General features: G+C 39.8%; 1 protein-coding gene across 2 annotated transcripts in view; it reads right to left on the reverse strand.

The window, feature by feature from the left end:
• Positions 1–1356: 1356 nt before the first annotated feature.
• pik3r2 (phosphoinositide-3-kinase, regulatory subunit 2 (beta)) overlaps positions 1357–15904 on the reverse strand; it is a 131536-nt gene continuing 116988 nt past the window's right edge. For both annotated transcript variants that reach the window (XM_062022216.1, XM_062022217.1), the window contains exons 11-16: positions 15758–15877; positions 14333–14475; positions 14051–14227; positions 9709–9780; positions 9413–9583; positions 1357–1658 (exon numbers count right to left, since the gene is read on the reverse strand). In XM_062022216.1, the coding sequence (XP_061878200.1) occupies positions 1451–1658; positions 9413–9583; positions 9709–9780; positions 14051–14227; positions 14333–14475; positions 15758–15877 (891 nt within the window). In that variant the 3' untranslated portion in view covers positions 1357–1450. The remainder of the gene's footprint in view (positions 1659–9412; positions 9584–9708; positions 9781–14050; positions 14228–14332; positions 14476–15757; positions 15878–15904) is intronic.

A 15904-nucleotide genomic window follows, 5' to 3' on the forward strand; every position in this document is an offset into this window, starting at 1 on the left:
TGCAAGGGGTTCTGGGTATCTGTTCTGTTGTGTTTATGTTGTGTTACGGTGCGGATGTTCTCCCGAAATGTGTTTGTCATTCTTATTTGGTGTGGGTTCATAGTGTGGCGCATATCTGTAACAGTGTTAAAGTTGTTTATACGGTCACCCTCAGTGTGACCTGTATGGCTGTTGACCAAGTATGCCTTGCATTCACTTGTGTGTGTGAAAAGCCGTAGATATGTGATTGGGCCGGCACGCAAAGGCAGTGCCTTCAAGGTTTATTGGCGCTCTGTACTTCTCCCTACGTCCGTGTACACAGCGGCGTTTTAAAAAGTCATACATTTTACTTTTTGTACACCGATCATTTTGAAACCGATACCGATAATTTCCGATTTTACATTTTAAAGCATTTATCGGCCGATAATATCCGCAGTCCGATATTATCGGACATCCCTAATTATTTACCATGTGTTTTTTTGTTTAGTTTCGCTGACTGTGAAGAACAACTTTTCACGGAGTCAGGGTTATTGTGTGTAGAATTTTGAGGAGAAAAAAATGAATGGATTCCATTTTGGAATAAGGCGTAACAAAATGTGGGAAAATACTTTCCCTGCTGCACCGTACGTACCATGCGTTCTTGTGTACCTCGGTTCAAACGCAGGCTTGCTGAGAGAGAGCAAGGAGCCGAAGCGCTTGAAAATAAAGAACTTTTAACCCCCCCCCCCCAAAAAAAAGAGTATATTTTAAAGCTGGCACCACTCTCTACTAGTGACACAGGCTGGTGGTCATTCAAAGCTATGACGTGAGCGTCAGTTCGTCGTTCCTCCCCCGAAAAATATCCACGCCACAAAATGTACCTGGGCCTTTCCTCGTCTCCCAGGCTCCAGTGACGACACCACCCTCTTCTCGGCCCTCTCGAGGTGTGAAGCGAGCCCAGCCGGTCCCTTTTCCAGCTCAGGCTTTTGTCTACGGAGCGTCGGCAGGCAGTCTGGGGATAACAGTTCGGGCCTTTGTCTACAGTTAGGAGTTTAAGGCGAAAAGCAACAACAACAAAAAAAAAAAGTGCCTCCTTTAGATTTTCCTGTCCTCAAACTGACCCCCCCCCCCCTCTTTAAAAAGATGAGTAATGTGTGCTTATCCTGTAACACATCCTCTGAATCCAGATGTGTGCTTGTAAATGTGTCACACTGGGTGGGTGGAACCGACGCTGTACAGTCACGTCATGCTAAACTGTACAGTGCGGAGTTACAAGATGCTGTGCTTACTGTGAAAGCCATGCTGCTAGCAAGAAGTGCTCCGGGGTTCCGTGGGAAAAAAAATACAGCCCCCTACCCCCCCCCGCCTCTAGCTAGAGAGTCATGCTCGTTAAGCCGATTGGACTCGCCGTTTTAAAAACCAGGAACGACCCCCTTCTTCAGCGTTAAAAAGTGAAAGATGTCCCCCTCGCTCCGCCCGCTTGGGGGTTCGTTCATCTGGGGTGCTGGTTCTGATTCTGAGAGCGGGCCAGGACCGGGTACGCCAGGTTTACATTCAGCTGGTCGTTGTGTTGGATCAGGGAGACGTTTTTGTAGTGGAGCACCAGGTCTTTCAGGGAGGAGTAGAGGTTGTACGGCTCGGCGAAGCCGTAGCCCGTGGACGTCTTGTTGATGACGCAGTGTTTGGCCTCGCCGTCCATGCTGCAGAGAAAGAGAATCATTCCTGAATGACTGTCCTGAAAGTATAACAAGGCCCATCTACAAACCCCGTTTCCATATGAGTTGGGAAATTGTGTTAGATGTAAATATAAACGGAATACAATGATTTTCAAATCATTTTCAACCCATATTCAGTTGAATATGCTACAAAAACAACATATTTGATGTTCAAACTGATAAACTTTTTTTTTTTTGCAAGTAATCATTAACTGTAGAAATTGATGCCAGCAACACGTGCCAAAGAAGTTGGGAAAGGTGGCAATAAATACTGATAAAGTTGAGGAATGCTCATTAAAGACTTATTTGGAACATCCCACAGGTTAACAGGCAAATTGGGAACAGGTGGGTGCCATGATTGGGTATAAAAGTATATTCCATGAAATGCTCAGTCATTCACAAACAAGGATGGGGCGAGGGTCACCACTTTGTCAACAAATGCGTGAGCAAATTGTTGAACAGTTTAAAAAAAACCTTTCTCAACCAGCTATTGCAAGGAATTTAGGGATTTCACCATCTACGCTCCGTAATATCATCAAAGGGTTCAGAGAATCTGGAGAAATCACTGCACGTAAGCAGCTAAGCCCGTGACCTTCGATCCCTGAGGCTGTACGGCATCAACAAGCAACATCGGTGTGTAAAGGATATCACCACATGGGGTCAGGAACACTTCAGAAACCCACTGTCAGTAACTACAGTTGGTCGCTACATCTGTAAGTGCAAGTTAAAACTCTCCTATGCAAGGCGAAAACCGTTGATCAACAACACCCAGAAACGTTGTCGGCTTTGTTGGGCCTCAGCTCATCTAAGATGGACTGATACAAAGTGGAAAAGTGTTCTGTGGTCTGACAAGTCCACATTTCAAATTGTTTTTGGAAACTGTGGACGTCGTGTCCTCCGGACCAAAGAGGAAAAGAACCATCCGGATTGTGATAGGCGCAAAGTTGAAAAGCCAGCATCTGTGATGGTATGGGGGTGTATTAGTGCCCAAGACATGGGTAACTTACACATCTGTGAAGGCACCATTAATGCTGAAAGGTACATACAGGTTTTGGAGCAACATATGTTGCCATCCAAGCAACGTTACCATGGACGCCCCTGCTTATTTCAGCAAGACAATGCCAAGCCACGTGTTACATCAACGTGGCTTCATAGTAAAAGAGTGCGGGTACTAGACTGGCCTGCCTGTAGTCCAGACTTGTCTCCCATTGAAAATGTGTGGCGCATTATGAAGCCTAAAATACCACAAGGGAGACCCCCGGACTGTTGAACAACTTAAGCTGTACATCAAGCAAGAATGGGAAAGAATTCCACCTGAGAAGCTTCAAAAATGTGTCTCCTCAGTTCCCAAACGTTTACTGAGTGTTGTTAAAAGGAAAGGCCATGTAACACAGTGGTGAACATGGCTTTTCCCAACTACTTTGGCACGTGTTGCAGTCATGAAATTTTAAGTTAATGATTATTTGCAAAAAAAACAACAAAGTTTATGAGTTTGAACATCTAATATCTTGTCTTTGTAGTGCATTCAATTGAATATGGGTTGAAAAGGATTTGCAAATCATTGTATTCCGTTTATATTTACATCCAACACAATTTCCCAACTAATATGGAAACGGGGTTTGTACTACAAAACCCCAAAAGCAGTGAAGTTGGCACGTTGTGTAAATGGTAAATAAAAACAGAATATAATGGTTTGCAAATCCTTTTCAACTTATATTCAATTGAATATTTGAGCGATATTTCCCGCATCTACTTTCTTTTAGTAATCAAGAATATTTCAGATGTTTTTATCCTCCTTTGTGGGGACATTGTTGATTGTCATGTCATGTTCGGATGTACATTGTGGATGCCGTCTTTGCTCCACAGTAAGTCTTTGCTGTCGTCCAGCATCCTGTTTTTGCTATTGTAGCCAGTGTAGTTTTAGTTTGGTTCGGCATAGCCTTCCCTAAACTTCAATGCCTTTTCTTAGGGGCACTCACATTTTGTTTATTTTTGGTTTAAGCATTAGACACCATTTTACCTGCACGCTGCCTCCCGCTGTTTACGACATCTACAAAGCAATTAGCTACCTGCTGCCACCGACTGATATGGAAGAGTATTACACGGTTACTCTGCCGAGCTCTAGCCTAGAATAACTGGTTTGCAAAAAATATTTTAAACCCAAATTAGATAATTTCCCATGGCACACCAGACTGTATCTCACGGCACACTAGTGTGCCGCGGCACAGTGGTTGAAAAACACTGCGCTAATGTGTATACAATAGGCCACTGGTTCTTTGTTTTATTTTTTTTGCTAAAATATATATCTGTTTTTAAATGGCTCTTTTTATCTTTGGTATGAACATTATTATGTAAACTCGAAGTTATTGTTGTTGTTTTTTGTTCTTTGTTGTTGCTATTTTTGTATTACAACATGTTATTATTGATCATGTTGTACTGCATTGTAATCTTTTGTTTTGCGATTGTGTGATGTTTTTTGCCTGGACCCCAGGAAGAATAGTCTCCACTGCGGTGTAGACTAACAGGGATCCTTAATAAACTAAACTAAACCAAAGGTTACTTGCACAATTTTAATGCCGAACACTTGTTGCAGGTAGACGAGTCTACATTCACTTTGCACCGAAATAATGCACTAATAGTGTCGTCTTTTTTCCCACTTTGAATACTAGTCAGTAGCCACTAGCCAGTGAGGTTTGATGTGTCGATGGGCTTGTTTTTTTCCTCGCAGAGTGTTTGCAGGGCATTTGGTTGGGGCGCATGTCTTTCTCTGATGAGTATTGAGGTCTGGTTCGCTTCGGGGCAATTTAGAACACCCTGCAAGGTAGAAGCGCGTGATTTGTCCACCCTAACACACCTATAGCACCGTATTGGTAGTCTCGCCTCATTGGAACGTTCTTTTTACATTTGAAATGAGTTGTTTATTCAGGACAATGCAGATTGACGAACAATCCGATGTACAGATTGTAAACGAGCCAGATTATAGCGTATTTGCTCAGTCCCCAAACATAAAAACAAAAACACGAGAGGACAATAAAAGATTACAATGTGAAAAACAAAGAGAATGAAATTAGTCAAAGTGACGACATGACTAGGGATTTTTAAAGGCCTACTGAAAGCCACTACTACCGACCACGCAGTCTGATAGTTTATATATCAATGATGAAATCTTAACATTGCAACACATGCCAATACGGCCGGGTTAACTTATAAAGTGCAATTTTAAATTTCCCGGGAAACTTCCGGTTGAAAACGTCTCGGTATGATGACGTTTGCGCGTGACGTCAATGGTTGAAACGGAAGTATTCGGACACATTGTATCCAATACAAAAAGCTCTGTTTTCATCGCAAAATTCCACAGTATTCTGGACATCTGTGTTGGTGAATCTTTTGCAATTTGTTTAATGAACAATGAAGACTGCAAAGAAGAAAGTTGTAGGTGGGGTTGGTGTATTAGCGGCTGGCTGCAGCAAGGAGGACTTTGACTTGGATAGCAGACGCGCTATCCGACGCTAGCCGCCGACCGCATCGATGATCGGGTGAAGTCCTTCGTCGCTCCGTCGATCGCTGGAACGCAGGTGAGCACGGGTGTTGATGAGCAGATGAGGGCTGGCTGGCGTAGGTGGATAGCTAATGTTTTTAGCATAGCTCATGAAGGTCCCGTAGCTAAGTTAGCTTCAATGGTGTCGTTAGCAACAGCATTGTTAAGCTTTGCCAGGCTGGAAAGCATTAACCGTGTAGTTACAGGTCCATGGTTTAATAGTATTGTTGATTTTCTGTTTATCCTTCCAGTCAGGGGTTTATTTATTTTGTTTCTATCTGCAGTTAAGCCCGATGCTATCACGTTAGCTCCGTAGCTAAAGTGCTTCGCCGATGTATTGTCGTGGAGATAAAAGTCACTGTGAATGTCCATTTCGCGTTCTCGACTCTCATTTTCAAGAGGATATAGTATCTGAGGTGGTTTAAAATACAAATCCGTGATCCACAATAGAAAAAGGAGAAAGTGTGGAATCCAATGAGCCAGCTTGTACCTAAGTTACGGTCAGAGCGAAAAAAGATATGTTCTGCACTGCACTCTAGTCCTTCACTCTTACGTTCCTCATCCACGAATCTTTCATCCTCGCTAAAATTAATGGGGTAATCGTCGCTTTCTCGGTCCGAATCGCTCTCGCTGCTGGTGTAAACAATGGGGAAATGTGAGGAGCCTTTCAACCTGCGACGTCACGCTACTTCTGGTACAGGCAAGGCTTTTTTTTATCAGCGACCAAAAGTTGCGAACTTTATCGTCGATGTTCTCTACTAAATCCTTTCAGCAAAAATATGGCAATATAGCGAAATGATCAATTATGACACATACAATGGATCTGCTATCCCCGTTTAAATAAATACATTTCATTTCAGTAGGCCTTTAAGAAACAATTTAAGATGCTTTTTAAAAGCGTAAAAAGTAGGACATTCTCTAATATTACTGGGAAGTCTGACTTCCTTGGACTGACAGAAGTGCTCGTCCAAAGATTGTTTTTCTGTCGGGGATGTCAAAGTCTCCTTGGGTGTCAAAACCTGTCAGTCTTCAGTTTTTAACGTATGTGGAGAGCGGCGGTGGGGCTAGTCCAGTGCTTATCAAATGATTTCTTAATAATTTATAGACAAATTATACTATTTATAGTCACTCTCCACCGTGACTCTAAATAGTATAATTTTTCTATAGAGATGTTATAAGTACACCTCTGCATAACATTGTAATCTTCTTAACATTGAAGGAAACCAAATCTCCTACCGTGGTTACAAAGAAGCCAAGTGCTACATACGCTTCGTCATATTCTGGTACGGCAAAAACAATAAAAAAGTTCCCCAAGGTCACACGCATTGCACCCCCATAGGGGGCCACTCCACTATTTAAGAAGGACTGGGATAGTCCATGAAGAATTGAACAGCTGTTTTTAAAAATGAACACAATTTTCAAAGTTAAAGGGGAACTGCACTTTTTTTGGGAATGTTGCCTATCGTTCACAATCATTATCAAAGACGTAACGACGGATGTTTTTTTTTTTTTAATGCATTATAAATATTAAATAAACGCGATCAAAAGTCTGCTTACAATTGAGTCTAAGGGAGCCATTCAATTCTGCCTATAGAGCCCTTAAAAAAAACATTAGATTTGATATACATGATGTAAGTATATATGTAATGTAGTAACATTTATAATAATATTTACGTAGTTGGATCATTTTAAGCATACATTTAAGGATTAATTTAAAAAACGCATCACAACGTTTGTTTTTTTCCCCCCCTCATCACGGATTATTACTCACTGCAGACGTTCTGAGAGCCAGCAAAAATAATAAAACATCACTTACTGTACAAAGTCTGCTGTCATTAGGATGCTAACTGCTAGGATGTTGATATATTCCCATTTCGATGAAAAATGTCTCATATTCCTCGCCAAAAAACAAGCGCTTATCGTATACTTGCAGTGTGAATATTGTACATATTACATATTGTTATGAAGGTGTCTGTTACTACATTATATATAGACTTATTATATATTGTTATGAAGGTGTCTGTTACTACATTATATATATACTTGCAGTGTGTATATTGTACATATTACATATTGTTATGAAGGTGTCCGTTACTACATTATATATATATATACTTGCAGTTTGTATATTGTACATATTACATATTGTTATGAAGGTGTCTGTTACTACATTATATATATACTTGCAGTGTGTATATTGTACATATTACATATTGTTATGAAGGTGTCTGTTACTACATTATATATATATATACTTGCAGTGTGTATATTGTACATATTACATATTGTTATGAAGGTGTCTGCTATTAAATTATATATATACTTGCAGTGTGTATATTATACATATTACATATTGTTATGAAGGTGTCTTTTACTACATTATATATATATACTTGCAGTGTGTATATTGTAAATATTACATATCGTTATGAAGGTGTCTGTTACTACATTATATATATATACTTGCAGTGTGTATATTGTAAATATTACATATCGTTATGAAGGTGTCTGTTACTACATTATATATATATATACTTGCAGTGTGTATACTATACATATTACATATTGTTATGAAGGTGTCTGTTACTACATTATATATATATATTTGCAGTGTGTATATATACATATTACATATTGTTATGAAGGTGTTTGTTACTACATTATATATATACTTGCAGTGTGTATATTGTATATATTACATATTATTATGAAGGTGTCTGTTACTACATTATATATATACTTGCAGTTTGTATATTGTACATATTACATATTGTTATGAAGGTGTCTGTTACTACATTATATATATACTTGCAGTGTGTATATTGTACATATTACATATTATTATGAAGGTGTCTGTTACTACATTATATATATACTTGCCGTTTGTATATTGTACATATTACATATTGTTATGAAGGTGTCTGTTACTACATTATATATATACTTGCAGTGTGTATATTGTAAATATTACATATCGTTATGAAGGTGTCTGTTACTACATTATATATATATACTTGCAGTGTGTATATTGTAAATATTACATATCGTTATGAAGGTGTCTGTTACTACATTATATATATATATACTTGCAGTGTGTATATTGTACATATTACATATGGTTATGAAGGTCTCTGTTACTACATTATATATATACTTGCAGTTTGTATATTGTACATATTACATATTGTTATGAAGGTGTCTGTTACTACATTATATATATACTTGCAGTGTGTATATTGTACATATTACAGATGGTTATGAAGGTGTCTGTTACTACATCATATATACTTGCAGTGTGTATATTGTACATATTACATATTACATATGGTTATGAAGGTGTCTGTTACTACATTATATATATACTTGCAGTGTGTATATTGTACATATTACATATGGTTATGAAGGTGTTTGTTACTACATTATATACAGTGGGGCAAAAAAGTATTTAGTCAGCCACCCATTGACAATCAATGGGTGGCTGACTAAATACTTTTTTGCCCCACTGTATATACTTGCAGTGTGTATATTGTACATATTACATATGGTTATGAAGATGTCTGTTACTACATTATATATATACTTGCAATGTGTATATTGTACATATTACATATGGTTATGAAGGTGTCTGTTACTACATCATATATATACTTGCAGTGTGTATATTGTACATATTACATATGGTTATGAAGGTGTCTGTTACTACATTATATATATACTTGCAGTGTGTATATTGTACATATTACATATGGTTATGAAGGTGTTTGTTACTACATTATATATATACTTGCAGTGTGTATATTGTACATATTACATATGGTTATAAAGGTGTCTGTTACTACATTATATATATACTTGCAGTGTGTATACTGTACATATTACATATTGTTATGAAAGTGTGTGTTACTATATTATATAAATACTTGCTGTGTGTATATAACACGTTAATGGAGGGTTTTGAAGTTGTTTTAGAGACTTTGAAGGCTACAACGGTGACGACTATCTTCCAAGCGTTTTTTTTATCATCTTTAAAATCCTAATTAAAAAAAAGTTATGCGTGTTCTTGTCTCTCATAATGATTGTGAACGATAGGCAAAATTCCAAAAAAAGTGCAGTTCCCCTTTAAAACTGTGGACATTGATATTGAATTACAGTGTACTGGGTGGTAGAAACAAGGCTTTATCCTTCCCTTCTAGCTACTTACACAACGGAGCAGGCGTAGGAGCCCTTCTGTGATTGGCTCTCACGGATGAGGAAGGTTCCGTCACATTTGCCCCTCAGCATTTCCTCAGCCTGGGTGCGCTTGATGTCACCCACGTACCAGGTGCACTCATCATGATGGGGCGAGCCCTCGTCATCCTCCAGCGAGTATGAGCTGGAAACACAGGAATCCTATTTAGAACATTTCGCTGATGTTGTTTACCCACAGGGGGTAAATTAATGGATGTACCACAGTATCCATCAATCGTAGTGGAGCTGAGCGTCATTGCACACACTTACTCGTCAGCATCGTTCTTTATGCCGAGCCATTCGTTAATCTTCTTCTGCCTTGTACCCTTCTGTGTCAGCCATCTGCCAAACAAGACCAGTGCACATTTAATACAGCAAACAAGGTGAACATCATTATTCATGCACTCGTTACGTCTCGTCTCGATTACTGTAACGTATCATTTTGGGGTCACCCTATGTCTAGCATTAAAAGATTACAGTTGGTACAAAATGCGGCTGCTAGACTTTTGACAATGTTAGATCCACTATGGACTGGACTCTCACTATTATGTTGGATCCACTATGGATTGGACTCTCACACTATTATGCTCGATCAACTATGGACTGGACTCTCACACTATTATGTTAGATCCACTATGGACTGGACTCTCGCTATTATGTTAGATCCACTATGGATTGGACTCTCACACTATTATGCTCGATCAACTATGGACTGGACTCTCACACTATTATGTTAGATCCAATATGGACTGGACTCTCACAATATTATGTTAGATCCACTATGGACTGGACTCTCACTATTATGTTAGATCCACTATGGATTGGACTCTCACACTATTATGCTCGATCAACTATGGACTGGACTCTCACACTATTATGTTAGATCCACTATGGACTGGACTCTCACAATATTATGTTATATCCACTATGAACTGGACTCCCACTATTATGTTAGATCCACTATGGACTGGACTCTCCCACTATTATGCTCGATCAACTATGGACTGGACTCTCACACTATTATGTTAGATCCACTATGGACTGGACTCTCACAATATTATGTTAGATCCACTATGGACTGGACTCTCACTATTATGTTAGATCCACTATGGACTGGACTCTCACACTATTATGTTAGATCCACTATGGACTGAACTCTCACTATTATGTTAGATCCACTATGGACTGGACTCTCACTATTATGTTAGATCCACTATGGACTGGACTCTCACACTATTATGTTAGATCCACTATGGACTGGACTCTCACTATTATGTTAGATCCACTATGGACTGGACTCTCACACTATTATGTTAGATCCACTATGGACTGGACTCTCACACTATTATGTTAGATCCACTATGGACTGGACTCTCACACTATTATGTTAGATCCACTATGGACTGGACTCTCACACTATTATGTTAGATCCACTATGGACTGGACTCTCACACTATTATGTTAGATCCACTATGGACTGGACTCTCACAATATTATGTTAGATCTAAGGCTGAAACGACGCGTCGACGTAGTCGACGTCATCGGTTATGTAAATACGTCGACGCCGTTTTTGTGCGTCGACGCGTCGCATAATTACGTCACACTACCGTCATGGCGGAGCGCAAAGCAGACTGTGCGAGCGAGGGGGAAAACGCACGCCAAAAGTCGTCAAAAGTGTGGGAGTATTTCAATACACAGCCTAATAATGTTGTTGTATGCACAGTGTCGAGCATAAATGGCCTATCATAGCAGCACAACGGCTATGAACGAACATTTGAAAAGAAAACCATCAACCATCAACTTGTCAATCGTCCGCGTTAGCATACGTTGTCATCATTACACAAAAACATGAATGTGTCATTTGTATCTGCTAGGGGTGTAACGTTATGTGTTTTGTATTGAACCGTTTCGGTACGGGGCTTTCGGTTCGGTACGGGGGTGTACCGAACGAGTTTCTAAGCTAAAGCTAACTTTAGCTGCTAAAGTCTTAACAAGCTGCTTTGCTCCTTCTGCGGCTGCCTCTGTCTCAGCACGCAGCATTGTCCCACCCATACAACCATCTGATTGGTACACACGCAGCATTGTCCCACCCATACAACCATCTGATTGGTACACACGCAGCATTGTCCCACCCATACAACCATCTGATTGGTACACACGCAGCATTGTCCCACCCACACAACCATCTGATTGGTACACACGCAGCATTGTCCCACCCATACAACCATCTGATTGGTACACACGCAGCATTGTCCCACCCATACAACCATCTGATTGGTACACACGCAGCATTGTCCCACCCATACAACCATCTGATTGGTACACACGCAGCATTGTCCCACCCACACAACCATCTGATTGGTACACACGAAGCATTATCAGCCAATCAGCAGTGCGTATTCAGAGCGCATGTAGTCAGCGCTTCAGCGTGGAGAAGATAGGTGTTTAGCAGGTGAGCATCAGGCAGCGGACTCTCCCCAAATGATAATAAACACCTCCCAGTCAACTACTAGTAACATCACTATGAGCCCGTTGACCTACTAGAAACTTAAACTGCAGCTCAGCTCACTCGCAGTCCTGGCTTGAGGTGAAGGCTAATTAGCTCTCAGTTCCAGCCACATCGACCCTTTCTGAGCGCCTATTTTCAGCTGCTGGGAATATTGTAAACAAGAAAAGAAGCAAAGCAAGTAGACATGCTAACCTTTCTTCATTACAACTGTTAGTCACTCACTGGAATGAGTAGAATTGGTTATTGTGTACTGTGTTGGACTGGATGTTTATTTTGCACATTTTAAAAGCAATACTTAATGTTTACAGTGCTCCAGAATATTTAGATTGGCACTTTTTTGTATTGATGTTTATCTTTATTTTTGCACATTTTAGCAAATAAGCAATACTTTCACTTTTGTTGAAATGTTTACACTTTTGTTATAGAATATTTCGTTTTGCACTTTTTTGTATTGGATGTTTATCTTTATTTTTGCACATTTTAAAGCAAAATAAGCAATACTTTTACTTTTGAAATGCTTATACTATTGCAGAATATTAAGATTTGCACTGGATGTTTACTTTTATATTTGCACATTAAAAAGCAAATAAGCTACTTTTAATTTTGTTAAATGTTAAAAGTTTTAAATGTTTACATTGTTACAGAATATTTTGTCATGTTGTTGTAAATGTTGACTGAGTGGCCATACTTTTTTTTTTTGTAAATAAAAGCCATGCCTTTTGAAAAAACTGGCCTACTTTTATTTTTTCATCTTCATTTTAAATAAAATAAAATAAAAAATAATCGGTAAAAGGAAAAATAATCTATAGATGAATCGAAAAAATAATCTATAGATTAACCGATTAATCGAAAAAATAATCTATAGATTAATCGATAGAAAAATAATCGTTAGCTGCAGCCTTAGTTAGATCCACCATGGACTGGACTCTCACACTATTATGTTAGATCCACTATGGACTGGACTCTCACACTATTATGTTAGATCCACTATGGACTGGACTCTCACTATTATGTTAGATCCACTATGGATTGGACTCTCACTATTATGTTAGATCCACTATGGACTGGACTCTCACACTATTATGTTAGATCCACTATGGACTGGACTCTCACACTATTATGTTAGATCCACTATGGACTGGACTCTCACAATATTATGTTAGATCCACCATGGACTGGACTCTCACACTATTATGTTAGATCCACTATGGACTGGACTCTCACACTATTATGTTAGATCCACTATGGACTGGACTCTCACTATTATGTTAGATCCACTATGGATTGGACTCTCACTATTATGTTAGATCCACTATGGACTGGACTCTCACACTATTATGTTAGATCCACTATGGACTGGACTCTCACACTATTAACTAGATCCACTCGACGTCCATTGCACCAGTCACCCAGGGAGGGTCTCCTCCAAGGCTTCTCATTGTCCCATTGGGTTGAGTTTTTTCTTGCCCTGATGTGGGATCTGAGCCGAGGATGTCGTTGTGGCTTGTGCAGCCCTTTGAGACACTTGTGATTTAGGGCTATGTAAGTAAACTTTGATTGATTGATTGTAGGTTTTACAATATACTTAAAACTGTGTTTCCATGCATATTTGTACGTGCTATGTAATGAAGCTAGCGTCGTTAGCAATCGCTAATATGCTAACATGCTTATGAGCATCTGTGTTACTATTATTAACTTACAATGACATTCTTTTTGTATTGTTTCACTTTGGTAAATTCTTCAGTAGATTCCCCAAAATGTCACCGTGGAGTTATTGAGTCTGTTTAGCTGATTGGAGAGCCAGCTACCGCAGCTGGTGGGTCTATGACGATGACTTCTGTTTTGTTTGATCATCCGTTTTACTGCCATGTCGCAGGCGCCGTTTGAAAACTATTAAGATATGTAAATAAACATTTACCAAATCTATTTGTGCAAATAACTCTATCCATACATCCATTTTCTACCGCCTGTCTCATCACGTATATATCTGCGGCTTACACCGATAACATACCGATGCACACTGTCGTCGGTAAAATACGGTAGATTATTTTTTTCGGTGTAAAATCTTCTGTGCGTGAAGGCATTGGAATTGATCATCCTTACATTAAGTATTGGTCTCTGATCTTGCGGAGCTGCATAAGATCCGGCTTGAGGCTGTTCATCTTTTTATCGATTTCCCTGTTGTCGGAGACCTGCTCCCGCAAGTCCTGCTCCAGCTTCCGCTTGCTGTCGTGGATCTCCTTCACGCGAGACTTCAAGCGCTCAGAGTTGCTGTGGATCCTGATCGGAGAGAGTGGGCACAACAATGGAGTCAATAGAGGAAAGGTCATGAAACAGACACTTTCTCATTTATATCAAGTTCCATAATAAGAAGCACAGACTCACTTTTGAATCTCCTTTTCGTTGCCCTCGCGCTGGAATCGCTCCAAAGACTCTTTGCTGTAGCGCTCCTGAGTCTCACATTGCTCTTCAAATATTTTGATGGTCTCATTGAAGGCCTCAATGGCTGTGCGCTTCATCTGCAGCTCCTACGGTAAAACAAAATATCATCTTCCAGTCAGTCATTATTTTGTCCAGGACTGCGGCAATGTTGTCGATGTTGTTGGGGACGAGCTGGGGTTTATTCCAGCTGACTTTATGCCAGAGCAGGCTCAAACCCTCAGGATTGGTTCCCAGTATTTACTGTAGTGCAGTGTTTTTCAACCTTTTTTGAGCCAAGGCACATTTTTTGCGTTGAAAAAATGCGGAGGCACACCACCAGCAGAAATCATTTAAAAACTAAACTCAGTTGACAGTAAAAAGTTGTTCTCGCAATTGCATCACTATAGCTCTTGTCTCAAAGTAGGTGTACTGTCACCACCTGTCACATCACACCCTGACTTATTTGGAGGTTTTTGCTGTTTTCCTGTTTGTAGTGTTTTAGTTCTTGTCTTGCGCTCCTATTTTGTTGGCTTTTTCTCTTTTTTTGGTATTTTCCTGTAGCAGTTTCATGTCTTCCTTTGAGCGACATTTCCCGCATCTACTTTGTTTTAGCAATCGAGAATATTTCAGTTGTTTTTATCCTTCTTTGTGGGGACATTGTTGATTGTCATGTCATGTTCGGATGTACATTGTGGACGCCGTCTTTGCTCCACAGTAAGTCTTTGCTGTCGTCCAGCATTCTGTTTTTGTTTACTTTGTAGCCGGTTCAGTTTTAGTTTCGTTCTGCATAGCCTTCCCTAAGCTTCAATGCCTTTTCTTAGGGGCACTCACCTTTTGTTTATTTTTGGTTTAAGCATTAGACACCTTTTTACCTGCACACTGCCTCCCGCTGTTTCCGACATCTACAAAGCAATTAGCTACCGGCTGCCACCTACTGATATGGAAGAGTATTACACGGTTACTCTGCACCGACACTCAACAACAACAAATCATTTGCAGACTATAATACTGGTTTGCAAAAACTATTTTTAACCCAAATAGGTAAAATTAAATAATCTCCCATGGCACACCAGACTGTATCTCATGTAGTGTGCCGCGGCACATTGGTTGAAAAACACTGATGTAGACCACAAGGAAGTCTTTAACATTCAGAAAATAAATAAATATGACCCCTTTAATGCGCCTTATAATCCGGTGCACCTTTTGTATTAAAATAGACCTGACTAGACCCGCTCATCGGCGGTGCGCCTTATCATCCGGTGTGCCCTATGGTTCGGAAAATACGTTAATACTCTTCTGCATTTAGGACTGTGTAACTAAGTCAATTTGCAACTCTAATTATTTGATGTTTCAGTTACGTCCGTTATGACAAACGTGGTGTTTTCTTACCTGTGAGGTCCGTGTGTACTCCTCATACAGGGCGTCATACTCGCGACTCTTCTCCTGGTACTGTTCATGATAGACCTTCAGCTGCTCACCAACCTCCTCGATGCTGTTCTCCTTCACCAGCTAAACCGTGCGGACACCACGTGTGAT

Source organism: Entelurus aequoreus, linkage group LG16, assembly GCF_033978785.1.
Source record: "Entelurus aequoreus isolate RoL-2023_Sb linkage group LG16, RoL_Eaeq_v1.1, whole genome shotgun sequence".
In the NCBI taxonomy this organism is placed as follows: Eukaryota; Metazoa; Chordata; class Actinopteri; order Syngnathiformes; family Syngnathidae; genus Entelurus; species Entelurus aequoreus.